The following is a 22,564-nucleotide window of genomic DNA, read 5'->3' as shown; positions in this document are numbered from 1 at the left end:
TAGCCGTTATAATGGTTTTAGTGGGGGTTTAAGAATCCTTAGTCAACCAGTTTGTTTTTATGGATATGAGTCTTAGGAAGCCTTCTTAACTTTTTATTAACATCCTAAGAAGTTTGAGAAAGCTCTAAATGTAAGGGAAAAGAAAAGTAGTCATTTTTTGAACTTCAAGTGTTTCCATCAGCTTATAATCCAAGGTAACAAATTTATAATTCATCTCTACCACTTGTAAATCACTAGATGTGTTGGTTGGTTGCATGTGTTCATGAAGCATATAAGTGCATCAATGGTATATTTCAATTTATAGTATTTTCAGCATGTAAATTGGCCTATAATAACCCTTTTAACATATATAAGACTTAAAAATAGTTTGGTACCTCAGTATGGCTTTTTGGGAAAGTTCGGTAGCACGTTTGTGCTCAAAACAGAGCAGTTATAGGCTTGGATATTGATACTGGATTAAAAGCATCAATATTGTTCTTCAAATAGCCTAAAACCAGGGGCTTTTGGATGAGGGTATATATACATGTTCATTGGGAAGCTAAGGTTTGAATAAATTAGCGAATTTGTTGAAATCCTTAGTGTGGAAGCTAAGGTAGTGGATGTAAACTTCATTGAAGAAGTTGAACCATTCTAAAATTGATTGTGTCAAAAAAATTTTATTCTATTGCAAAAAGCTTCCATCAATTTTTTAATTACAAATTCACCCCTCTTGGCTATTTCATTGGTTCGATTGACTCTAAAGTACCAGTTTTAGATTTTAAATTCTAGTAACTTATTTTGGTATCATTACTCAAGAGAGTATTGATACTATATGGTGGGTATCGATACCCTAAGTAAATGTATTGATACTGAGTTAATTTCTATAAGATCGAATCTAATTTTAGTATTGATATTCAAGATAGTATCGATACCCTAGTATATAAGTATTGATACTCCAAATAAGGGTATCGATACTCTTTAGCTTTCTTAAATTCCATTAGCCAGTTTTGGTAACAATACCAAGGGTGAGTACCGGTACTCAAAGGTAAATATCGACGCTAAAACACTATGTAACGGTACCATCGTCTTGAATTGGGTAAGAAACTCAATTTGATTAAGGGGTTTAGGAAGGGGTCTAATAGAAGCAAAACTTCATTAAATAAAACTACAGGTGGGAACAATTAATGAATACAACTACAACTAGAAAACGATATAAATTAAGATGACATAAAACTAGTCATTGTATGACGCTCGGGAAACAGTCTAGAAACTCGAGTTACTTTAGTAGTACGATAATCGTCATGCATGTTTAGTATATCCAAATATATCTCAGCTAGTTTCAAGGCACTTTTGTGGCTGATTGGGCACAGATTTCCCAAGACTCTAAGGAGTTAGTTGGTCGTGTGAATGTTTCCGATGCAATTCTGGATCTTACCATATCCACAAAGGCATAATAGGTAGGCTAAAAGGGTGTACGTCCCAAGATTTAGAACCTTCCGACCACACCATGATGTCTACCTTAGCTTTACATGTTAGTGACTGTATATGTTCATACTTATGTCTGCTAGTATGCTCATGTAGTGAATGCACGTAGTATACTACAATTATTAGTGTGGCACTGAGCTTGTGAGCTTAATGTTCAAAATGTGTTTTTGTGCGTAGGTTCTTAGGAGACTTCTTGAGGAGTTTATCCCCATTAAGCATTCCAGATTTGTTGAGGCACCAGAGTACGTCTTGAGTCTGTAGAGGACATGTATTATTCATAGACTCTATTTATACTAAGTCGAAAATCTATTTTGAAGTATTTTACTTATTTCGTTTAAGATGTATTATGGGATCTCTTCACTTTGACAACTTAATTATTTACAGTTTTTAATTATGATTTCATAGATACTATTTTTTCAAGTCATTTAAAAAAAGTTTGTTATCCATTTTGGTGGTCTTGTCTAAGATTTCATAGAAAATTATTGTTTAGAATATTATATAGAGAATATCAAATTATTTACAATTTCAATTTAGTACTTCAATAAAACATGGTATCAAGTCTTTAAGTGGTTTCAGCCATAAAAAATATTATTTTTAATAAAAAGATTCAATTTCGAGTAAGTATGTTTACAAAGTATATGTACATTTAAAATGATAAAAAAAACTATGAACAAATGATATTTTATAATTACTCAAGTTTTTAAAAGAAAAAATAAACATGCTACCACCTAATTCCTTACAACAAGTTTTAAGGCAGAAAAAAAGGAAGCATTATTTTTTGTTCAACTAAAATATTATCATACAGTATTAAGTGTAGAAAAACAAAAATCTCATTCTATGGATTACATACACTTGTATAAGAGGATAACAGTGTTTATTGAATCACCTAATTCTTCTTAGACAACAACCACTAAATTTGTGTGGGATGTTGACAAAATCCACTACTTAATTCGCCAGGGAAATTAGCAATTTATTTATTAAAAGAAAGAAAAAAAGATGTATAATTCATAAAATACAAGAAAACTGCCTTTTTAATTATTTATTATAATCTTCTAATCTATCAAATAAGCTAATAAAAATATTTACTACTCCCTTTATATATTCCCATAAATACTAGTAGAGATGGATCGGGCCGACAGATATGAATTTCTGCTGAAAGTTAAAATTGTTACGTAATTTAGAAAGCCGAATATACGGGAGAGATTACAAAGGTAGTACACTTGTAACCGAATAAATAAAGCCGAGGGAGCAAACTGCCAAACTTTTTCTTTACAATTTCTCCCCTTCCTTTTTCTCCCAACTCCAATACCCCACCACCATTACCACTTCCCCTCAAGCTTTTTTATTTCATCAACCCAAACCCAGGCACGCCCCCACATTTTCTCTTCCCCTCCCCCTTCATCAATGTCCCTAAATCCCCCCCTTTTCTTCCTCTTTTTCACCTTTCTTTTCCCTGTTTCCTTTACCATATCCAACCCAGACACACCAAGCATCCGACCCCTTCCTTTATCATCATCATCACCGCCGGCAACAATCCCTGCGTTTCCAGAACAATCCAATGTCGTCGGCTGTCCGCTGGACTTACCGGAAGAGCTCTTCCACAGCATAAAAAACGCTTGCGGCACTAAGAAAAACGATGGGGTCACGGGGCAGCTCCACCGCAGCCGCTGCTGTCCTGTGCTCGCGGCTTGGCTTTACGACGCCTACTCCTCCACCGCACTCGGCAGGGCCGAGAGAGTAGCACCGGCGCTAATGGGGCGTACACCGTCGTATGATATGCCGTTGCTGCCGGATGACTCGGAGACGTGTGTGGATGACTTGGGGAAAGCTCTGAAACTGAGGGGAGTGGAGTTGGTTAGACCAAACGAGACGTGCGATGCGGTGTATTGCTACTGTGGCATCAGGCTTCACCCGTTCGCTTGCCCTGATGCTTTCTCGGTTGACCGAAAGGGGAACCTTGTTGGGGATGACAATGTGGAGAAATTGGAAAGAAATTGCTTAAGTAGCAGTAGCAATGTTAATGGATTTCCTGGTCTTGGAGGGTGCAACAAGTGCTTGAAAACGCTCCATTTGGTAACTTCACCTCTTATTCTCAACTTGTATCTTTTGTATTCTTGTTTTACATAACTTTGTTGTCCAACTTCATATCTAGTTAGGGCTTTTTTCCTTGCCAAATGGGAAAGTGAACTTTCCTTTAGCCTAAAAAGTGAATATGAGGAACCAATCAATCGGTTGAATTTGATATGCTTAAGTAGTTTATTGTAAAAAAAAGCAGTGAAAATGATTATTTGAACGGATGTTACCTTATAATCACTTTAGATTATTCGAAAGATTGATTATTTGGTAGCATATTAATTGTCCATTTTGATGTTTAATCAATTTGTTGTTTAAAACATACACCAAACTTGTGTTTAATGAGCAGCTAGCCAATTGTTACTGTTCTTGTTCTAATGGAAAAACAATGTTGGTGCAGCTCAACAAGAATAATACTTTGAATTCAAGCAAGGCAGAGGAGAGGACCACCAAAATGCGCAACAAAGATTGTCAGCTGATGGGCCTCACATGGCTGCTCGCAAAGAATCGAACCGCATACATCCGAACAGTTTCTGCCGTTCTTCGAGCGATGATGATGAGCAAAGACGGTTCAAGCCCTTCTTCCTGCACTCTAAACAGCGACGGAATGCCGCTTCCGGTTGATTCTTCTGAAATATTCGAACAATCCTCATCAGTTACCCTCTACTTATCCCGTCGTCTCGCAGTTTTATCGCTTTGCTTTTTGCTTATCCACCTTGCATTATCATACAAGTCCAGCTAAGGCATTTGTATGGCTTCCTGTTGTTGATGTAAAATTGTGTATGTGAGTTAGATCTGTGAATTTGATGGGATTTTCCACTGATATCCAAGACTTACGAGTTCCAAAATGAAGCAAATTCCAAAAGTGGGCCTTTTGAACATGTGCTTGGCTCAGAGCTGCCTTGTCGTGTAAGGACAATATTCGAGAAAAAATGGTCGCCAACTTAGTGGCTTTGTTGGGGATGATTTTAAAACACAATAATTCAATTCACGAGGGATTCATGAATTGTCGCATCTCCCAACATAGATCGAGATTAGGATGCCGTCCCCAATTGCGTTGTCTAAATTAAATGTTTAGTATCTAAATTATTATTTTTGTTCTGTTTTGACGCTCAATTTTTTTTTTTTAAATCATATCTAACGTTAACATGTTAGATTTCAATTTGGTACCCACCATTAAAATCTTAATGGTGATGTTGACATGCCATTAAGGTAATGTCACGTTATCATTGAGAAAAATAAAAAAATACTAAATCATTGTTTTATTAAGGGTAAACTACATGGGTGACCACTAAACTATTGCCTAATTTCATTTTGACCAACTATGTTTTGATTCAATCAATCAAGCCACTTGATTATTTAAATGTTTCAATCAAGCAACTGACTGTTAATTTTTAACGAAAATGGTGATATGTCAGTTAATAAAATTAGCATAACTATACATTTGGTCCTCAATACGTACGCATTCTATCAATTTAGTCCTGATTTTACTACATTATCAGTTTTATTATTTTTTAACATGTATCGAATTGAAACCTAAACTAAATGTCAGATATGTTTTAAAAAAAATAAAATTTAAGTACCAAAATAAAATAAAAGTAATAATTTAGGTACTAAAAATGTAGTTTACCCAATAGTGTTATTCAAACTTCATTTCTCATATTCCTAAGGAACATAAAGTCATCAAACTTTCAATGGTGTTATCATTTTTGAAATTGATTGTATACGTCCCCGAATACGAGTTAGAGATATCACATGAATCATATAAATATTTTTTTTTATTGAAAATCATTAAAATTTTGTTTCTTAAAAATTTATTCAATTTAATTTTAATAATCAAAAGTATTTAATTGAACAAATCTAAAATGTAAAATTTAAAAATATTTTTCACATTCGATTTCAGGCAGCAACATGACAATTCAATACTGTTTCGTATAAGGAGTAAAACTGCTAAAAAACTACCTAAAGAAAAATTCATCTCTATTGTAACACCCCAATTTAGGGGCTAAAATTTAAGAAATTATAAAGTGGTGAATTTAATTGGAATTTTGGAAGGAAATTGAGGATTAAATTATAAAATTTCAAAGTTGACAGACCATTTTAAGAAGTGCAGGAAGTTCAGTGGCTAAACTCATTATTTCACCATTTTTCTTTAGGAGTTAATATAACCCCCGTTTCCCGTGTATTTCTGCAGAAAAATGTTCATATTTCCTCTCCCGCTCAACAACTTTTAACTCCGGTCTACTTGCCGTCGGACCTCCGATCGACGAACCGAAACCACCATCGTGTTCGTTGTCGACCGAGGAACAAAAACCCTCAAACCTTTCGTCATGAATCATCGCTGTTCGTCGTTAATTTCAGTAGGAAATATCATCGGTAATAACTCGATTTCAATTGGTTTTTCATCGATTCACAACGATCCGGTCATCCGTTTACGACACCTCCTGCACCATCGTGTTTCTTGCATCGTTTCGAGTCCGCTGGTGTCATCCTTGGTCTCCGTCGACTGCAGCGCGTGAGGAGGTGAGACGGTAAAAGTTTTCGGTTTGTTGAAATTGAGCTCTCCGTAATTCAAAATTTTGAACCGAACTTTGTAAGTATCTCGAAATCGATCAAAATAATTTTTAGAATTTTTTACGTGATTTATAGGACGCCAGAGGAGGTCCCACGCGCCCCCACTACGTGTGGGGAAGGTTCAAAAAACCAGTTTGACCGGTTTTGAAACTGTTTTGACCGGTTTCAACCCGACCCGTTGACCCGACCTGTTGACCCGACCCGTTGACCGTTGACCAAAACTTTGACCGGCTTTGATCGGGCATTAAACGACCTTTGATTTTGACCGAGTATACCTATCTTAGCATTTTTCGACGTTCCAAATCTGATTCCGTAGTCCGTTTTTTGAAATTCGGACCCGAAGGCCTCAAAATTCCTAGTCAAACCCGTTGACTTTGATTTTGACCAAAAATTCATATTTTATGCTTTCGACGTCCTGAATCCGAATCCGAAGTCCGTTTTGCCAAATTCGAACCCGGTAAGCTGTTTTAACTAATTTATCATCCGATTCGATCTGCTTTTCAGAATTAAGCTCCGTTTTTTATGTAATTTATTTTGATATGGATCCGAGGAAATATTGGAAGATGATATCAAGATCGAGGGCGTTCGAATGGAATTTAATGGTCGATCAGTATTGTATGGAAATCGAGGTAATACTTTACTACCTCTTTATGCTTTATGGAATATGTGAATATTGGTAAATGCATGATTAAGATAATGTTAGTCTCATTGTGTAGTTAATTAATTTCTATACTCGATCTGAATACGATAAAAAGGTTCAGTAATTGATTATGGTTCAGATGACTTTTATAAGAAATTGAGGGATTGTTAGGATTAAATTATAAGTTATGTTCTTAGTGATAAAGAAATCAACATGGATATGTAACTTATAATTTATTTTATCAAAGGTTAAATGTTAAAGTTACTTGGATAAGAAATTATGAGAATACTCCGGTAGGGTAAAATTACGGAAATACCCTTATGTTATAAAAAGACAAGATTTGAATATGGAAGTTGGATAAGAGGTTTTTACAGACATATTGATCTGATAAAAATATTGATGTGCATAAGAAATGTTAGTTTTACTTGAAAATTATGGATAACCGGTTTTAATCCTAGGAGGGTTTGTGAAGGATACTAGAAGTCTGTTAAGAGAATCGTTTCAAGATCAGAGAGTGTTCAAGAAAGTAATTAATCATAGGATCTCTAAATTATATTATTTTCGTTAAGAGCTAATATCAAAATTATCTGGTTAAGAAATTATGAAAAGCCCTTGAGAGATAAAATAGTCTGAGTTGATCCTGAATGAGAAAGTACTTTGAGGATTTGTACTTAACTCGATTAAGTACGAATTTAATTGTTAAGGTCCTGTCTTTGTACATAAAAATTCATGATATTCCGTTTGTAAAATTTGAGAAGGCACTTGACCCAAAAATATTCGAGTAATGAGTAAATACCTGAAGAATAATTTATGGGGGGTATTATGCTGTCAGAATTGTTCGAAAGGACTGAAATAAATGATAAGATTGAATTTAATAGTAAGATCGGACGAAAGAAAAGGATTAAAATACACTGCATATGTAAAATGACCAAAATACCCCTTTAATGGAAATGACCCAAGAATATCACCAAGCTCAGGAATGATTGGATATCCTTGAGCTCTGAAGTGAATGGAATAAAATTGAATACCAAAATTACCAAAGTAACCTTATGGCCTAAACTAAGTAAATGTCTTGGATTAATTAAGGAATCCAAGTAAGCATAGGTATTGGACTACCTTTAAAAGTAATGGAACATAATTTAAGTGAGTATATCAACCCTAAAGCTATGTCAATACCTAAATGGCATAAATATTACTGGAATGCGTATTTGTCTTCTCAAGTTTGGCTCGATGATAAATTTTGGAAGTTTTCAGCTTAACTCAACTCTAGATCGCATTCAATACAAAGAATTAGACGTTTGTTCGACAAATCAACCACAAATACCGAACTAAACTGAACAGAAGTACAATATGTATCTAAAATTCAGGAACATCCGGAATTACTCTGAAAAGTTCTGAAGTAACTGGAATAGACTTGACTGCTTAATGAACTAGGTAACCTCAAGGACTGAGGATTAAGTAAGAGATTGGAATAAGCCTGAAAACTTGGATAAACTTACGTGATGTATCATCTCTATTCATTATGAACCACAAATTAAGTACGTCAACATTTCCTGATACAGTTGAAACATGGAAATGATATAAAGACCATTAGAATATATGTTCGTCTCCTTAAGATCTGTTCAGTGATGACTTAGAAGATGATCTATGGATAAGAATATTTGGTATTAAAGAGTAAATACCCAGGAACGTTATTAAATTGACAAGTTGACAAGTATTAGTTCTGGAAGCTATTCATCTGGAGTTGTTCGATAAACTGATTAATCGACATAGATTGTAAAGGTCCTGAACCTTCATTTCTTCCCTATCAGCTCAAGTCACATTATGAATAGCTGATGATTATGTCAGTTATTGAACTCTTCCAATAGTGATTCTGAATTCCAATATTCTATCGGTATACTGAAGATCAGTGTTCCTCTACTTGTTAAGATTATCCAATATCTTTGAATACTATCTGTAAATTCTGGTGTGTTCCCTACTCACATGAATATTTTACCTGATTTTCGATTTGATTTCTGATCTGATATCTGACATGGATTCTGATTTGATACTTGACTTGGATTCTGATCGAATACTTGATCTGGATTTTGATATGATACTTGACCTGAATTATGTTTTGCTTTTTGATATATTCGTTTACGGACAGAACATGTTTTATTTGGGGGGTAATGTTGGAGGAAGTATACCCGGAAGCTCCTCGACTGTGTGCTCAGAACCTTACTTATCAGCTCCTCGGCTGTGTGCTCTGGGCCATACTGGACTTGTCGGTGGGTGTATGGTTCTGGGGAACTTACACATTTTGGACTTGACGGATGGGGGTATATATATATATATATGTTTTAAAAATATTTGAAAAGTTACATGATTTTGGGGAACACACTAGAAAACCTATTCTGATCTCCTGAACCTAAACATCCCAAATATTTTCCATCAGAACTAAATACTATCTGTTAATACTTGAAATATCAATGGGACCTCAGCTCAGCCAAAGAAATTTGTAGATATCTGAACCAATAAGGAAATATATGTTTATCTGTATATGCATGTTCTTCAGCATCATCTGGTAGTTCTGTATTATTGAGCTTTTCGAAGCTCACTCTATTACTCATATTTTCAGGTTAAAAGAATTGACCAGTGCATCTATCATCATCAGTAAGGGAGTTCTTCTGGTGCTGTTTGCAGAGTACGGTACATACGATTAGTGGTCATGTAATTGTATTTTATTTTATATATGAGTCTGAAAATCTGTTTTATTTCTGCATACTGATAAATGATTTTATAAGTTTACATGTTCTGATAAAAAGTTTTAAATTTTCAGCTATTTTTTTTTCAATGGGTCGCTTCGGTGGCCCTAATGTGACAACCCAGATCGGATCGGGTTACCTGCATCGGTCTGGGGGTTACATCTATAGTAATAAAATATAACTTTATCAAAATATAAAATCGAAATCCATATTCTTAACTTTATATTACTTACTGAATTCTACACATATAAACTATTATAATCATTTAAACATTATAGACATATCAGAGCATTTCTAATCCAAGTAAATCTAGCCACATAAAATATTACTGACACTTATACACGTATACATGACAACTAGAAAATTTAAAACAACAGTAGGATGTCATTACTGATATTGGTAAGTAGTCCTCGATAAGTGATGCCAATCTATGCTCCTTACTCAACTCAATCTTCTTTTCTTACGCATAAAAATCATCACATGTTAAGTATACACTTAGTGATGCATTATCATAAATAAAGTAAGACCTATAGATATATAAAATATCGTATAAATCATAATACTATAAATATCATATAATAACGTATAAACATGCAAAACAAACTCAATAAAAGATTTACTTTCCATTGAACCAATCAACATGTACTTTTCAATTTCATATAAACCATAACCCAATGTATGATAAATGAAAATGAAAATGCAAGGTACGCGAGTCAGACGAGTGTGCGCAATATGCAGTCACAACTACCAGAAATAAATTGCATTCTTAGTTCCAAACAGAAGTATAAGTACTGTAGAATACAACATCACTATACTGAAATCAAAAATCATATATGATAATTCACAACATCAAAAAACATCATGAATCTAATAATGCACATATGCCAGACACGAATGTACCAATACAGAATCAATGATCATTCCACCTCATGACATGTCAATTGTACCAATAACTCTCAATGCACATACAATGAACTTTTATCAAAATCATATACCATCTATTTATCAGAAATATACATTTATCAAAATCATATAACATGTATCATAAATCAGTGCTTTAGGCAGTTCATAATCGAAACCATTTAAATACTAAACACAACGCATTAAATTTTTAAGGTGTATCATAAACTGATAGTTTAGGTACTAAACGCGTTAAATTTTTACCGACGAGGACTAAAATAAAACAAAAACTAAACGATATGTATGGTTTTGAAAAGAAAATAAAAGTTTAAGTACTAAAACAAACCAAAATTGATCATCTAGATACTAATGCGTAGTTTATCCGTAGCATTAAATGGATATTGATACGTTGATATCTTTTATCGTACTGTTCATTTTATTTTTATACTATGATATATTTTATTTATTTTCAATACTTTTTGTGTTTTCAATTCATTTCAAGATTTTATTTTTATAACTTTATTCTAATAATTCAACTTTAATTACGTATTAATTTATTTAGAAATAAAATCATTAGACCAATTATATATTAGTATATATACATAAATTATGTATAATTAAAATTTAATATACTTTCATAAAATGTAACGAGTGAGCATATTCCAATTAAATATAAGATTACATTTTTCATCCTAAATTATAAAACGTACATAATAAAAAAGCAATAACTATTAGTCAATTAAATAAACGATTTTAATAGTTTAAAAGATAATAATAATTTTTAAATATTTTTAAATTAAAAATCTAGCTGTTGTACGATATTAAAAACATTTATTTTTAAATGATTAAAAAACAATTAAATGCCTGCATACATGAGGAATAAAGAAGCATAAATGATTAATTTTGTTCTGATATGGAAGCATCGTGCCTGATTTATTATGATTAGAGAAATATTAATCTTCTCATATTCTGTCATGAGAAAAAAAAGTCATTTTCTAAAAATATTAAAGAAAGTCTTGTTAATTGATAAAATAAATTACATCACTCGATCATTTTTCATCAATTAAATATTGAAATAAAAATACTGATTAATATTTGGGTAAACTACATGTTTAATACCTAACTATCACTTTTATTCTATTTTGATCATGTAACTATATTTTGTTTCAAAATCATACCTAAAGTTTTATTGTGATTTCATTTTGGTCACCCACTATTAAAAAATTAATGTGCCATCATAAGCTAATGTCACATCATCATTAAAAATCTAAAAAAATACCACATCAGTAATTCTATTACTTTTTTAACAACAGATGACCAAAATGAACTAAAAAACGTAACGTTAGGTATGATTTTAAAAAATAATAGTTTTGTGACCAAAATAGAATAAAAATAATAGTTAAGGTAGTAAACGTTTATTTACCCTAAATGTTTTCATTAAGAAAAAAAAATTTCTGGAAAGAGTAGTCAACTACACCTCTAATTAGTAAGGCACCCAACAATTTGGCTGCACGTCGTTTACAAAATTCCTCATCTTCTCTAATAAACCCTCGTCGTGGAACTAACCATAATTTTGTTTTATTTTTCTTACAGTTTCAAGGGATTGGGTAAATCCATACATGCCTTTTCCCGTCACCCATCATCGACAAGATTTTATATATTTTCGTCTTTAGTCTTTAAAGATTACCCCTGTTTATCTGATATTCAGTGTAGGGTTTGTTTTTTCTTTTTTCTATTTGGGTTGCTCCCCTTTCATATTTAGTTAATTCCAAATGGATGTGTCGCTTCGATAGCTGATAGCAGCAAATATGCTCTATTTAAGGTCAGTTTTTTTTACTTCACTTTAATTATTTGTTTTCATTCGATTATATATCTGGGTTTCTGCTGCGTAGTTTGTTTCGTGCTTCAATTACATTTTTTTTTTGCTTTTGGGTCAGTTGCATTCGCTAATATTATGCTTAGTATGTGTTGATTGCTAATTTTCTGCTGTTTTCATTTAATTTCTACTCTGTACTTCGCTTTGCTTTAGTTTTAATATTGGGTTTACGAGATATTTTTTTTTACTTTTCTTTTAGAGCTTGAATTGCTTATTAGTAAATTAGTACATTTTTTGTGTGGATATAGGGATCTTTGGAGAAGGCATAGGAGGAAGGTTTTGGTAACAGCAGGTGTTTTTGGAAGTGGGTATTTGTTGTATAAGCTATATGATGCTCACAAACGTAGGCTTACTGATTTGGAAATGCAGTTTGCGAGAGAGAGGGAAAACGACGAATTCATTAAAGCCCAGTAAGACTTATCAAAACTGTTATGATCTTTGTGGAACATATCGCTCTATTGGTTCTTATATTTTCTGGTTTTTCGTAACGATGACAGAATGCAAGTCCATTTTGAGAACATTCAACGAATTGCTGATACAACAACATTGCCTCATGCAATGTACTATTTAAGTTGTCGGATAGATGAAGATTTGAACCTTTCACATCTTACAGATAGACTGATGAAAGGGAAGGATCAGCCCAACAGTTTGTCTTTTTCAGAGAAACTTGAATTATGGGATAGACTCAAAATTTTAAGTAAGATGCTGATGCTTATTGTTTTTTTAGTGTTTGCTGCTCTGGATTTTATAAATTGCAAGTTCTTATGCCATGTTGATGTATCTATTCTTTCAAATTGATAGTGATTTGAATTTTTTTTCCAGGTTTTACAAGAATGGTGGTGTCAATATGGGCGGTAACAATTCTCAGTTTATATATTAGAGTTCAAGTCAACATTCTAGGAAGACATTTATATATCAATACTGCACGTGGTCTTGGAAGCTCTCATTTACTTGTAAGAGACTACATTTTTATCCATAATGCTTTATAATATGTTCAATTCATAAGTTGTTAACTGCAAATGATTTGTGAAACCATGTCAACTTACAGCTTTTACCTCTTCATATGGTGAACTCAGTATTATTAAGTCTAGATTTCTCACTTTTAATGTTAGTTGGCATATCCACCTGGTTTCTGCCTCTATTGTTTGAGAAACAGAGGATCTCTTTTTGATGAATTTTTCTGTTCAAATTTTCAATAAGCTGATTTATTGAGGTGGAATGATCATGACTTGTGCTTCTAATTTTGAAAATGTTTGCATTCAAATTTGAGGGAAGGGGTTAAATTGGGGGTGAAGGGTTCAGGCCTTTGGAAGAGCATAAGTAAATTCATTTGCTTTTTAAACCTATATCATACCCGTAGGAACTAGTAAGTGGTTTGCATCATGCATGTCACTTGAACGATTCATTATTTGGAACTTGGCTTTGAATATGTGTTTGTGTGCGTATGCCTGTGTTACTTAGATTAAGTGTACTAGTTCAAACCCCTATTTGTGTGTCCACTTCCTTATTTTCTGGTGGATTGCCTTGCCTTGCCTTCTAGGTTTCAAACTTCAAATTTTGGTATAATAAAAGAGTTTCTTTTAGTGACATATAGAAAGTTTACAGATGCAAAACCTATTGTAATAGTTTTGATTTCATATATATTACTAGCTGGAGGCTTTTCTGAACCGTCATATTGCTCCTAGCACTTTGTTATTGAAGGTTATAACTTGACGTAAACTATTCTTGTTATTCACCTTATGTATTGTCTTATTATTTATTAAGCCTGAAAACTCCAAAACTCCAAAACTGGTTATTTGGGTACTAAAATGTGAACTTAATTTTTGTATAATCCTTTATCTAATCCCGTTGGAAAAATTCCTGGTGGAAAAGGATAATTTGTTGTAAAAATAATATTGACTCGAATTCTTTGGGGGTGGAGAGTTCGAACTCTTATAAATCTTCTTGGATTTGGAATGGGGTTGTGAAGAATTGTTGCTCTGAAGATGAGTTTGGAGTATGTTTGCGGAGCAATTTTCAACTTAATGCAAGCAAGGGGGACTCAATCAAGTTCTGGCACGATGCTTGGTTGGACGGAGTTCCATTGAAGATTCGGTTCCCTCGTTTGTTCACACTATCAAAAAATAAGGAGGGGAAGATTGCCGATTTCAAGACTGCTAACTCGTCAGGCTGTTTTTGGGATTTTGCCATGAGAAGAAACTTAGCTGATTGGGAGATGTTGCAATGGAATAAGCTTATGGCTTTGTTGTATAACTTCAATCCTACGCCTTTAATTGATGATAGTTTAGTATGGACAGGAGAAGGAGATGGGTGTTTTTTAGTGAAATCTTGCCTTAAAATTTTTCTTAGTAGAGTTGTCTATTGTTTTCAGTGGGAAAGTAACGTTTGGGATGGTGTGGCTCCTCCTCGAGTCGAATCTTTTGTTTGGCAAGTGGTGCACGAGAAGATTGATGTCAAAGTAGAGTTAATAAAACGTGGGGTGCAAGGTATAGAAGATCCATTGTGTCCGTTCTATGGGTTGGCTCAAGAAACGGTTTCCCACCTTTTCTTCTCTTGCAATGTGTCTTGGGGGCTATGGACTAGTTTTTTGCATCGTTGAGAGGTTTCCTTTGCAATTCTGGAGTGTCCTATGATTTTTTTTTCCTGTTTGGGCAGATCTTGTACCCAAATCAAGGGTTTGGGGGTTCATCCCAGGAGCTGTTTTGTGGTTGATTTGGAAAATGAGAAATGATATTGTTTTTAATAATGAGAAATTGGATTGTGTTCTGCTATCTTTTCTATCGAGGTACAGAGTGACAGCTTGGTTTTCTTCGAAGTTTCCAAATCTGATGGTTTCTTTTGATAGCCTTGTGGGGGACCTTGCGTTAGCTGATCGTGCGATGTGCTCTGTTAAGAGGACTTTATAGGTAGTTACTTGGTCTCCTCCTCCGTCAGGATTTGTTAAAGCGAATGTTGACGGCGCTATGGATAAGTGGTGGTCGAAGGGTGGCATTGGTGAGATGATTAGAGATGAGAAAGGAGTGATGCTGGGTTCGTTCTCTGAAGGTATTGGATCCGAGCCTCCTATTATGGTAGAGTTGATGGCGGTAAAAAGAGGCTTGAATTTGTTTCTGGATTTGGGGTTGTCGGCAAACCGAAGGCTTATTTTGGAATCAGATAGTGTTGTGGCAGTCAATTGGATAAAAAATCCATTAAGTTCCACCCCGATGTTCCTATCCTTAGTAAAAGATATTGCAGAGATTGTGGTAGATAAAGGTTTCATTGTTCGTCATGTGGTGAGAGCAGTTAATTGGGAAGCGGATAAATTCGCTAAACTAGGGATTGGTTAAGTGGAGGGGATTTTTTTTTTTTTTACTGTCCTGTTTCTAGGGAATTTTTAACAGCTTAGGTTTATGTTTAAGTGTGTTCCAGGCTGAGTCTTATTAGAAGGTTGTTTTCTGTAGGGTAATTCTTATGCTTAATTGTAGTGCATCTTTGCGCAGTGTTGCGGGCGGCCAAGGATTTTGGCGGTCCTGTATTATGCAATAAAATTTCTAAGGCACTCTTTCCTACTTCCAATGTTTGTTAAGTCCTTGTTGCTTGACGGATATGAAAGGGGTTTTTAATGAGGCCTTCCTTATTATCAAAAAAAAAAAAAAAAAAAAAATTATTAAGATGGTAATGAGACTTCAATTCATACTAGGTGTCAAGTCTTATAGCCACAATGTTGACCATATAAATTAGTACTTGTTGTATGTGTTAACTGAGATTGTTGTAGATTAAACAATCCGTGGTTGTAATAGACTTGACCCTCTTATCTTCACCACTTTTTCCCTCTTTTGCTATGTGATTGTGAGTGTTCATTATTTTTGTATCGTTCAAGCCATCATCTTATTGGTAGGTAATATCACGGAATAGTCTCATTATCTATTTCTGTCATTTCATCCGGTATCTTTTGGCCCCATAAATCTTAGTTATGATATTTCAGGTGTTTTCGATGATCTCATTCTCTGAACACGGTCTTTATGCCTTTCATGCAGGAGGATGCTGATCTCATTGACAGCAATGACCAGCAAAAAATTTCTGGCAAGTGCTGACTTTCTTGCCAGTCATGGCTTGCCAAAATTGATTTCCAGCATGCAGACAGCAGCAACAGAAGTTTTGAAAGCGTATGTGGTTCTCCTATTCTTTATCTTTTCCTTTTGGTTTATTATTCTTAGAATCAGCATTTTTGTAAGTATAAGCTAGAGAGAGATTAAATATGTAAATAGTTTACTAAAGAACATAGTCATAAATGAGAAAAATATAGGAAAATTATTTATATAGCCAGCTCAAATTGGTTTTTATGTTGGGTCTTGATTGAGGTTAGCATTTTCAATAATCCATCTTCAAATAAGGTATGATCTGTCAATTTGATCTTCCAATTTATGGAATAATCCATTCACATTCCTTCTCCTAATCAAGAAGGATTTCCACTCAACTGTATAATCTATACCCTATAAAGTATGGATGTGGAAAATCTTTTGAACTGACTATAATGGATTCGATTGGTCATTATATTTCTAAATTGCCGGTTTAAATTTTATTGTTAAAGTATTAATATGATTTTGTAAATTGCAATTTTAAGATTTTATCTTTTAAATAAAAACTCTTCTTCAATTGAAGACTTTCAGTATTGTAAATTGCCATTTTTAGATGTTATCATTCAAATATTAACAAGATTTATCCTATTTATAAAAAAGAACTCAACCTTAATTAAATAAATTTATTTTATAAATAAAAATGAGTTAAGGATTTCCTGAAAATGTTTCTTCGATGTTTTTATTTTCTACTAATGTAAAAAGTACTACTCGTTATGTTATTGTGATATATTATACATAAAGAATTATTTTTGAAGTTATCTAGAATTCAGTAATTTTTTTAATTTCATTTTTTTATATTATATGACTATATATTTGGTATATAATTATCATTTGAAAGTTGTCAACTTTATATTCTACGCCTTACACGAACTTACATGGTAATATGAATGTTATTAATTTCATATATCAGTATTTTGGGCATGGTATTCATTTTAAGGGTAAACTACACCAGATATCACTAAACTTTAGTCGTTGTATCATTTATACCTCTAACTTTTAGTTTTTCCAATTATAACACTGAACTTTGATCTTCGTTTCAATTATACCACTGGGCCGTTAAATCATTACCAGCTAGATCAAAACGATGTCGTTTTGGTGAGGTGCTTATGTTGCCAGCCGTCAGCCACGTCAGTAGCTGTTAGCCATGTCAGCAACAATTAGCCACATCATCATTTTGTTAACGATTTAACTGTTCAGTGGTATAATTGAAACGAAAATCAAAGTTCAGTGCTATAATTGGCAAAATTGAAAGTTTAGTGGTATAAACGATACAAGTTACAACGCCTAAAGTTCGGTGGTATATGATGTAGTTTACCCTAATTTTGAATATTTGTACAAAGTACAACCATGTATTCATTATATAATTATTATTTAAAATATAGAACAAGTATTTACACGTGTGATGCATCTATTCCCAGAAGTTAATAGCCAAACCTAATGTCCTTGAAAGACGGATTTCTGATATTGTTCAAAACTCTTCAGATTATGTAGTCTTGCTTGAGTTTACTTTATTTCCCTTTTCACTAAGGGGTAATGTGATATGTCTTCTAAATATTTAGTCCTCGAGAGAATAAATTCAAAATGATTAGGAGGCAAGACTTGAAAGTGAAATATACATCAATAATAGTTCTTTGAGAAAACCTCCTGAACTGTATGGCATTCCCCGCTAACAGACAAGCTCTATTTGCCTTCACTTTATTATTCAGAAGATACTACTGTGAAACTTCTTGTTCCCTCGAAATCGGTATAATAGAATGCTTCATGAATGTTGTCTTAGATTATCGAGGACATTGAGTGAACATTAAAGTTTCCTCACATGGCTTGGAATTTTGCGTCTTTCTTGCAGAAAGCAGTTGAGGGTCTTCTTCAATACTGCAATACTTCATGAAACTATCATGCAGATACTTGACATGTTCCTTAGCATGGGAAGTCCTCATCACTGGGTGGACTGCTTGATGCCCGAGGACCCAAGATTACACAAGCTTGCCAAAACATCCAGCGGTGATAAAACAAATCCTCCTGAGTTTACACAATTTGATCAACTTATGGTTGAGACACGAGAAGTAATTTCAAGGTATCATTAGTACATTGACCTAGAAAATATTGTTTTATTGTGCTTTCTGTTTAGCATTTACGAGTCTTAGAAGTGAACAAGGGGTGGTGTGGTCAATTGCATAGCTCCATTCTTACTCAACAAAGGCTTTAACACCAACCATTCTCATTTAATATTTATATTGTAAAGCATTGCTTGGGGAAAGAAAGAACGGAAATATTTTAAAAAAATGATGTGCTTAAGCCTTAGAGAGCTGCCATTATTTCTCTTTCGATCTTTTCCTTTTGTTTTCAACCTTTCTAGTCATAAAGGAAGGAAGGGGGAAAAGGGTTGGGGGTGCATACATCAATTTAGGGGCACTTTTGGGGTAATGAATTAATTATTGATTATGTAATGAAGGGCTACCTACAGTGTGGAACTTTGAGGAGAGTACATGGTCTTGTCGGGGTAGGGCTTCGTAAACCTAAGACTTCATATTTGGGGTTTCTTGGGATGACTGACCAGGAGTAAAGAGTAGGAAGCTACCCCTTGTTTAGATAACTTAAAAAAAAGGAAAGGGAAAAGATAGGAAGAATAGGGGGATAATTGCTTATTTATGTTTTTATGTTGTTATATCCTAGTTAAACCAAGATGTTAAATAACCTTCAAAGAGGAACCATACCTTCCAATTCCTCTCAGTTTGGTCTTGGGAAGGTTTTATGAGTCATGAGGGAGAGGAGAATGTTCTGCGAAGGAAAATAAAAAAAAACTTTAGTTTCCTTAATTGTGAGATGAAAGGTTAATTGGCGAATAAAACACAGGTTTTTAATAACCAAAGTGAGAAGAAACCAGCCTGAGCAAGTTAAGTCTTGTAGTCTGGACCACCTGGAACATACTATTTTCATGATTATCACATCATATTTGAGCTAGACAGGCTTCTGGTCACAGAATAATGCTCTAAAAGAGACTGACTACCTGCCGCAAAGCATATATTTTGTGGCAGTTGAGAATTTTGATGACTATTCTTTCATCCCAGATTTCTTTTAGTTTGAATTCATTATGGTGGAACCTGACAACTTTTTTCCTTCTTGCCTGTAGTATGTTGAATAGTTACCATTTAGATTTTAGACCTCAAAAAGCATAATTTAATTATAGATGTTATCTGTGAACTTTTTATATGCAGTCAAATCTTATTCTCGTGTAGATAACTTTGCGTGGTGTTGAAGTTTGAAATCTGCTTTTCTTGTGTTGCAGTGCTGAATTTGGTAATGTTGTTGAATTATCATTAAAATCAGTGGCGAAAGCCCTGGTGGAGGATAAGAGCTTTCAATCCGGAGGAGGCAGTCTAACAAACGGGATGCCGCTGGCTAGACTTTTGCCACGAATAGCACAGATATGTCCGTCTTTGGTTGAAGAATCAAGCAAAAACCAGTTTATCCAAATCATACAAAGTGTTCCAGAAGTAGGGCTCTTCTTCACTCTCCTTTATTCCAGTATGTCAGCCTCATAGAGACCATGCTTTTAGTCTTAATTCACATTTAATTTACCAAAGGGCACCTGCACCAGTGCAAAGATTCTCCAAATCAAGTTGCTGAAGGAGCTAGTGATTATTCCACTAGTTTATATATATATTTTTGGGTATAATGCTCTGGTGATTTGATTGAAATGTTGCTAAAGTAAAGCCTGAGATTGAAGGGGCAGGGGGGCTTTACATTTATCATTTGATGTTTGCTTTGAAATTATAGGTGAGACCAAATCATCAAAGGTTAACATGGTACCATGTATTTCATTGATATGTTGTTTGCTTCTGCCACATTTATTCTATTAACCCCCGGATGAAACTGAGGTTCAAAGTACAATTTAAGTTTGAGAATTGATTTTAAATACTAACGTTATACATTATAATTTCAGCATTTGTTTAATATGTATATATTAAATATAATAATAAAGGGGGAAGAATGCTTATTATATTACTTATGAACTACATTGTTACAACTTGGATGCATTTTGAACCACCTGTCATTAACCAGACGCTGGTAAATTCTGGACCTATGAAGTCCATGTCTTGTAGACCTGACCTGAGTCAAACAAATCTTCGAAGCCCATGCTTATTCCTTTCTTCTTTCCTTAGTGTTGCGTTGAAATCATCACTTAACATACACGCTGCGTCTATTTCTCTAAGCTTATTCCATAGCAGCTTCCTGTGTGCAGTATGGGAGCTACTGTAAATACTACCCACTTTCCATCATTCTTACTTTTCCATCTGCCATGCGCTTCGACCCATACCGCTTTCTTGCCCTCATTCCTTCCTCATTGGCATCCTTTTTTTTTGAACAGGACCACCCACTCCTACTCTTTTCCTCCCTTTAGTGTCTCCTTTTATGGATTAATCTTTTTCCGTTATTAAGATTGTTGTGTGTTTCCCTTCTCCCATTGTTGGATTGTGAACTGCTATCTCAGGAGATTGTCCCTCATTGATTGGAATGACTATCATTGACTATGTTCCCGTAATCCCAGATCTTTTGCCTTGAAAGCATGTTTCTACCTCCGTTACCATTTGTATTTTATTGCTTTCTTGGTTAAGATTGCTCTCGGTTTGCTCTATGGTTTCTGTTCCAACCTTTCTCTTATCCATAGAAGGTTTCCCGTTTTCCGTGACCTCCTTAGGCCCGCTCTCACCTTGTTTCCCTCGACTATCTTGAGTGTTGTTGGTCTCTTTTTGCACCTTTCCATGTTCTCTTATATCTTGTTGTTCGACTCCATCGCTGCCTGCCCCACTGTCTTTATTTCGCGGCCTTTCTATCTCTGTTACCAATTCCTCTTCCTGGAGAACATTAAATCTCGATCCTTTTGATTTCTCATTCCTATCGGTGTGTGATGTTATGATATTTGTTTCCTTTCTTGGTCTACATTTTCTAGGTTCAATTACCATCCAAGTGACCATAGACTTCTCTTGCAGGTTGGATATCTCTATTTTGCTCTTCCTGGATTCCTCATCGAGTTTCAGATTCCACCTGGTTCTCTTTCTGCCCGACTTTCATTGATTGTTTATTTGCTTCACATTGTTCTTTTGTGTGTCCATATTTCCACAACTATAACATGTTAATTAGAGTCCATCATATTTCAATTTTTGCACGAATCAGTCAATACCTATGCATGGAATTGAAAGTTTGTTCAGGTCAATTAAGATGACTAGTCTTGCTAATCCACCCGTTCTCCTTTACTGGTATTATAATTCACTTTAATGACACTTCCTATCGTTGAAGCAATCAGATTGAAAGTGATTTTGTGTAATACCTATAGGACAGACCTAACAATCTTAACCAAGCTACGATGTGTAAAGGAAAGTACAAGAACTTCAGTATTTCATTGAAAATATGCGTAATTACAGAATACAAGAAAGCTACATTATATAGCCCACGAGCAAGCTAACTCCACTGTTAACTAGCTAACAGACCTAACAACCTAACAACCATAATGACTAATGACTCAGTTACTTCCACGTGCCAGCATTCCCCCTACTTTTCCTTTGTCGTTATTTTATCAACAAGCCTGCACACACTCTTTCACGAAAAACATTAAATGCAGCTTTTTGCAAGAGGTTTAGTTAACCCATCATCTAACTGATGGCCATCAAGAATATACCAAACTTGAAGACGATCGGTTGTAACCTTCTCACGAACAAATTACACATCCAATCCACATGCTTCGTGCTTGAATGGTACATAGGGTTTTCACTAACAGCAATGATGTTTGTGTTGTCACACCACATAATTGGAACTTCACCTCGCGTTACTCCTAGATCAGTAAGCAATGTCTCAACCCACATCACCTCAGTAAAAGTATCAACCACAATTCTATACTCGGCCTTCATAGTTGATCGTGACATTGCTTTTTGTTTCTTTGAATTCCAGGATACAAGACATCCTCCAACAAAGACCGCATAACTTGAAATGGACATGCGATCATCAATGCTCTCACCCCAATCAGCATCAACGAATGCTGTGAGACTCAGACCAGCCTTTGCAGGGGAGAACCAAAGTCCATAATTCAATGTTCTGGCCAAATAGCGCAAGATCCTTCTTACTGTAATTAGGAGCTCATCACACGGAGCGTGCATGAATTGAGCCACCTTACCCA

General features: G+C 34.5%; 1 protein-coding gene and 1 pseudogene across 1 annotated transcript; both read left to right on the top strand.

Annotated features, from left to right (window-relative positions):
* Positions 1-2,759: 2,759 nt before the first annotated feature.
* On the top strand, positions 2,760-4,367 carry LOC120158655 (uncharacterized GPI-anchored protein At4g28100-like). The gene is made up of 2 exons (XM_039169464.1): positions 2,760-3,537; positions 3,938-4,367. The coding sequence occupies exons 1-2, from the start codon at positions 2,869-2,871 to the stop codon at positions 4,277-4,279; spliced, it is 1,011 nt and encodes a 336-aa protein (XP_039025395.1). The 5' UTR covers positions 2,760-2,868; the 3' UTR covers positions 4,280-4,367.
* A 7,531-nt stretch (positions 4,368-11,898) lies between these two features.
* On the top strand, positions 11,899-20,267 carry LOC120158585 (annotated as a pseudogene).
* The last annotated feature ends 2,297 nt before the right edge of the window (positions 20,268-22,564 follow it).

The sequence above is a fragment of the Hibiscus syriacus genome, unplaced genomic scaffold (genome assembly GCF_006381635.1).
Source record: "Hibiscus syriacus cultivar Baekdansim isolate YM2019G1 unplaced genomic scaffold, ASM638163v2 tig00111330_pilon, whole genome shotgun sequence".
Classification (NCBI taxonomy): domain Eukaryota; kingdom Viridiplantae; phylum Streptophyta; class Magnoliopsida; order Malvales; family Malvaceae; genus Hibiscus; species Hibiscus syriacus.
Note: the sequence above shows the minus strand (reverse complement) of the source record. Positions and strands in the feature narration are given on the sequence as shown.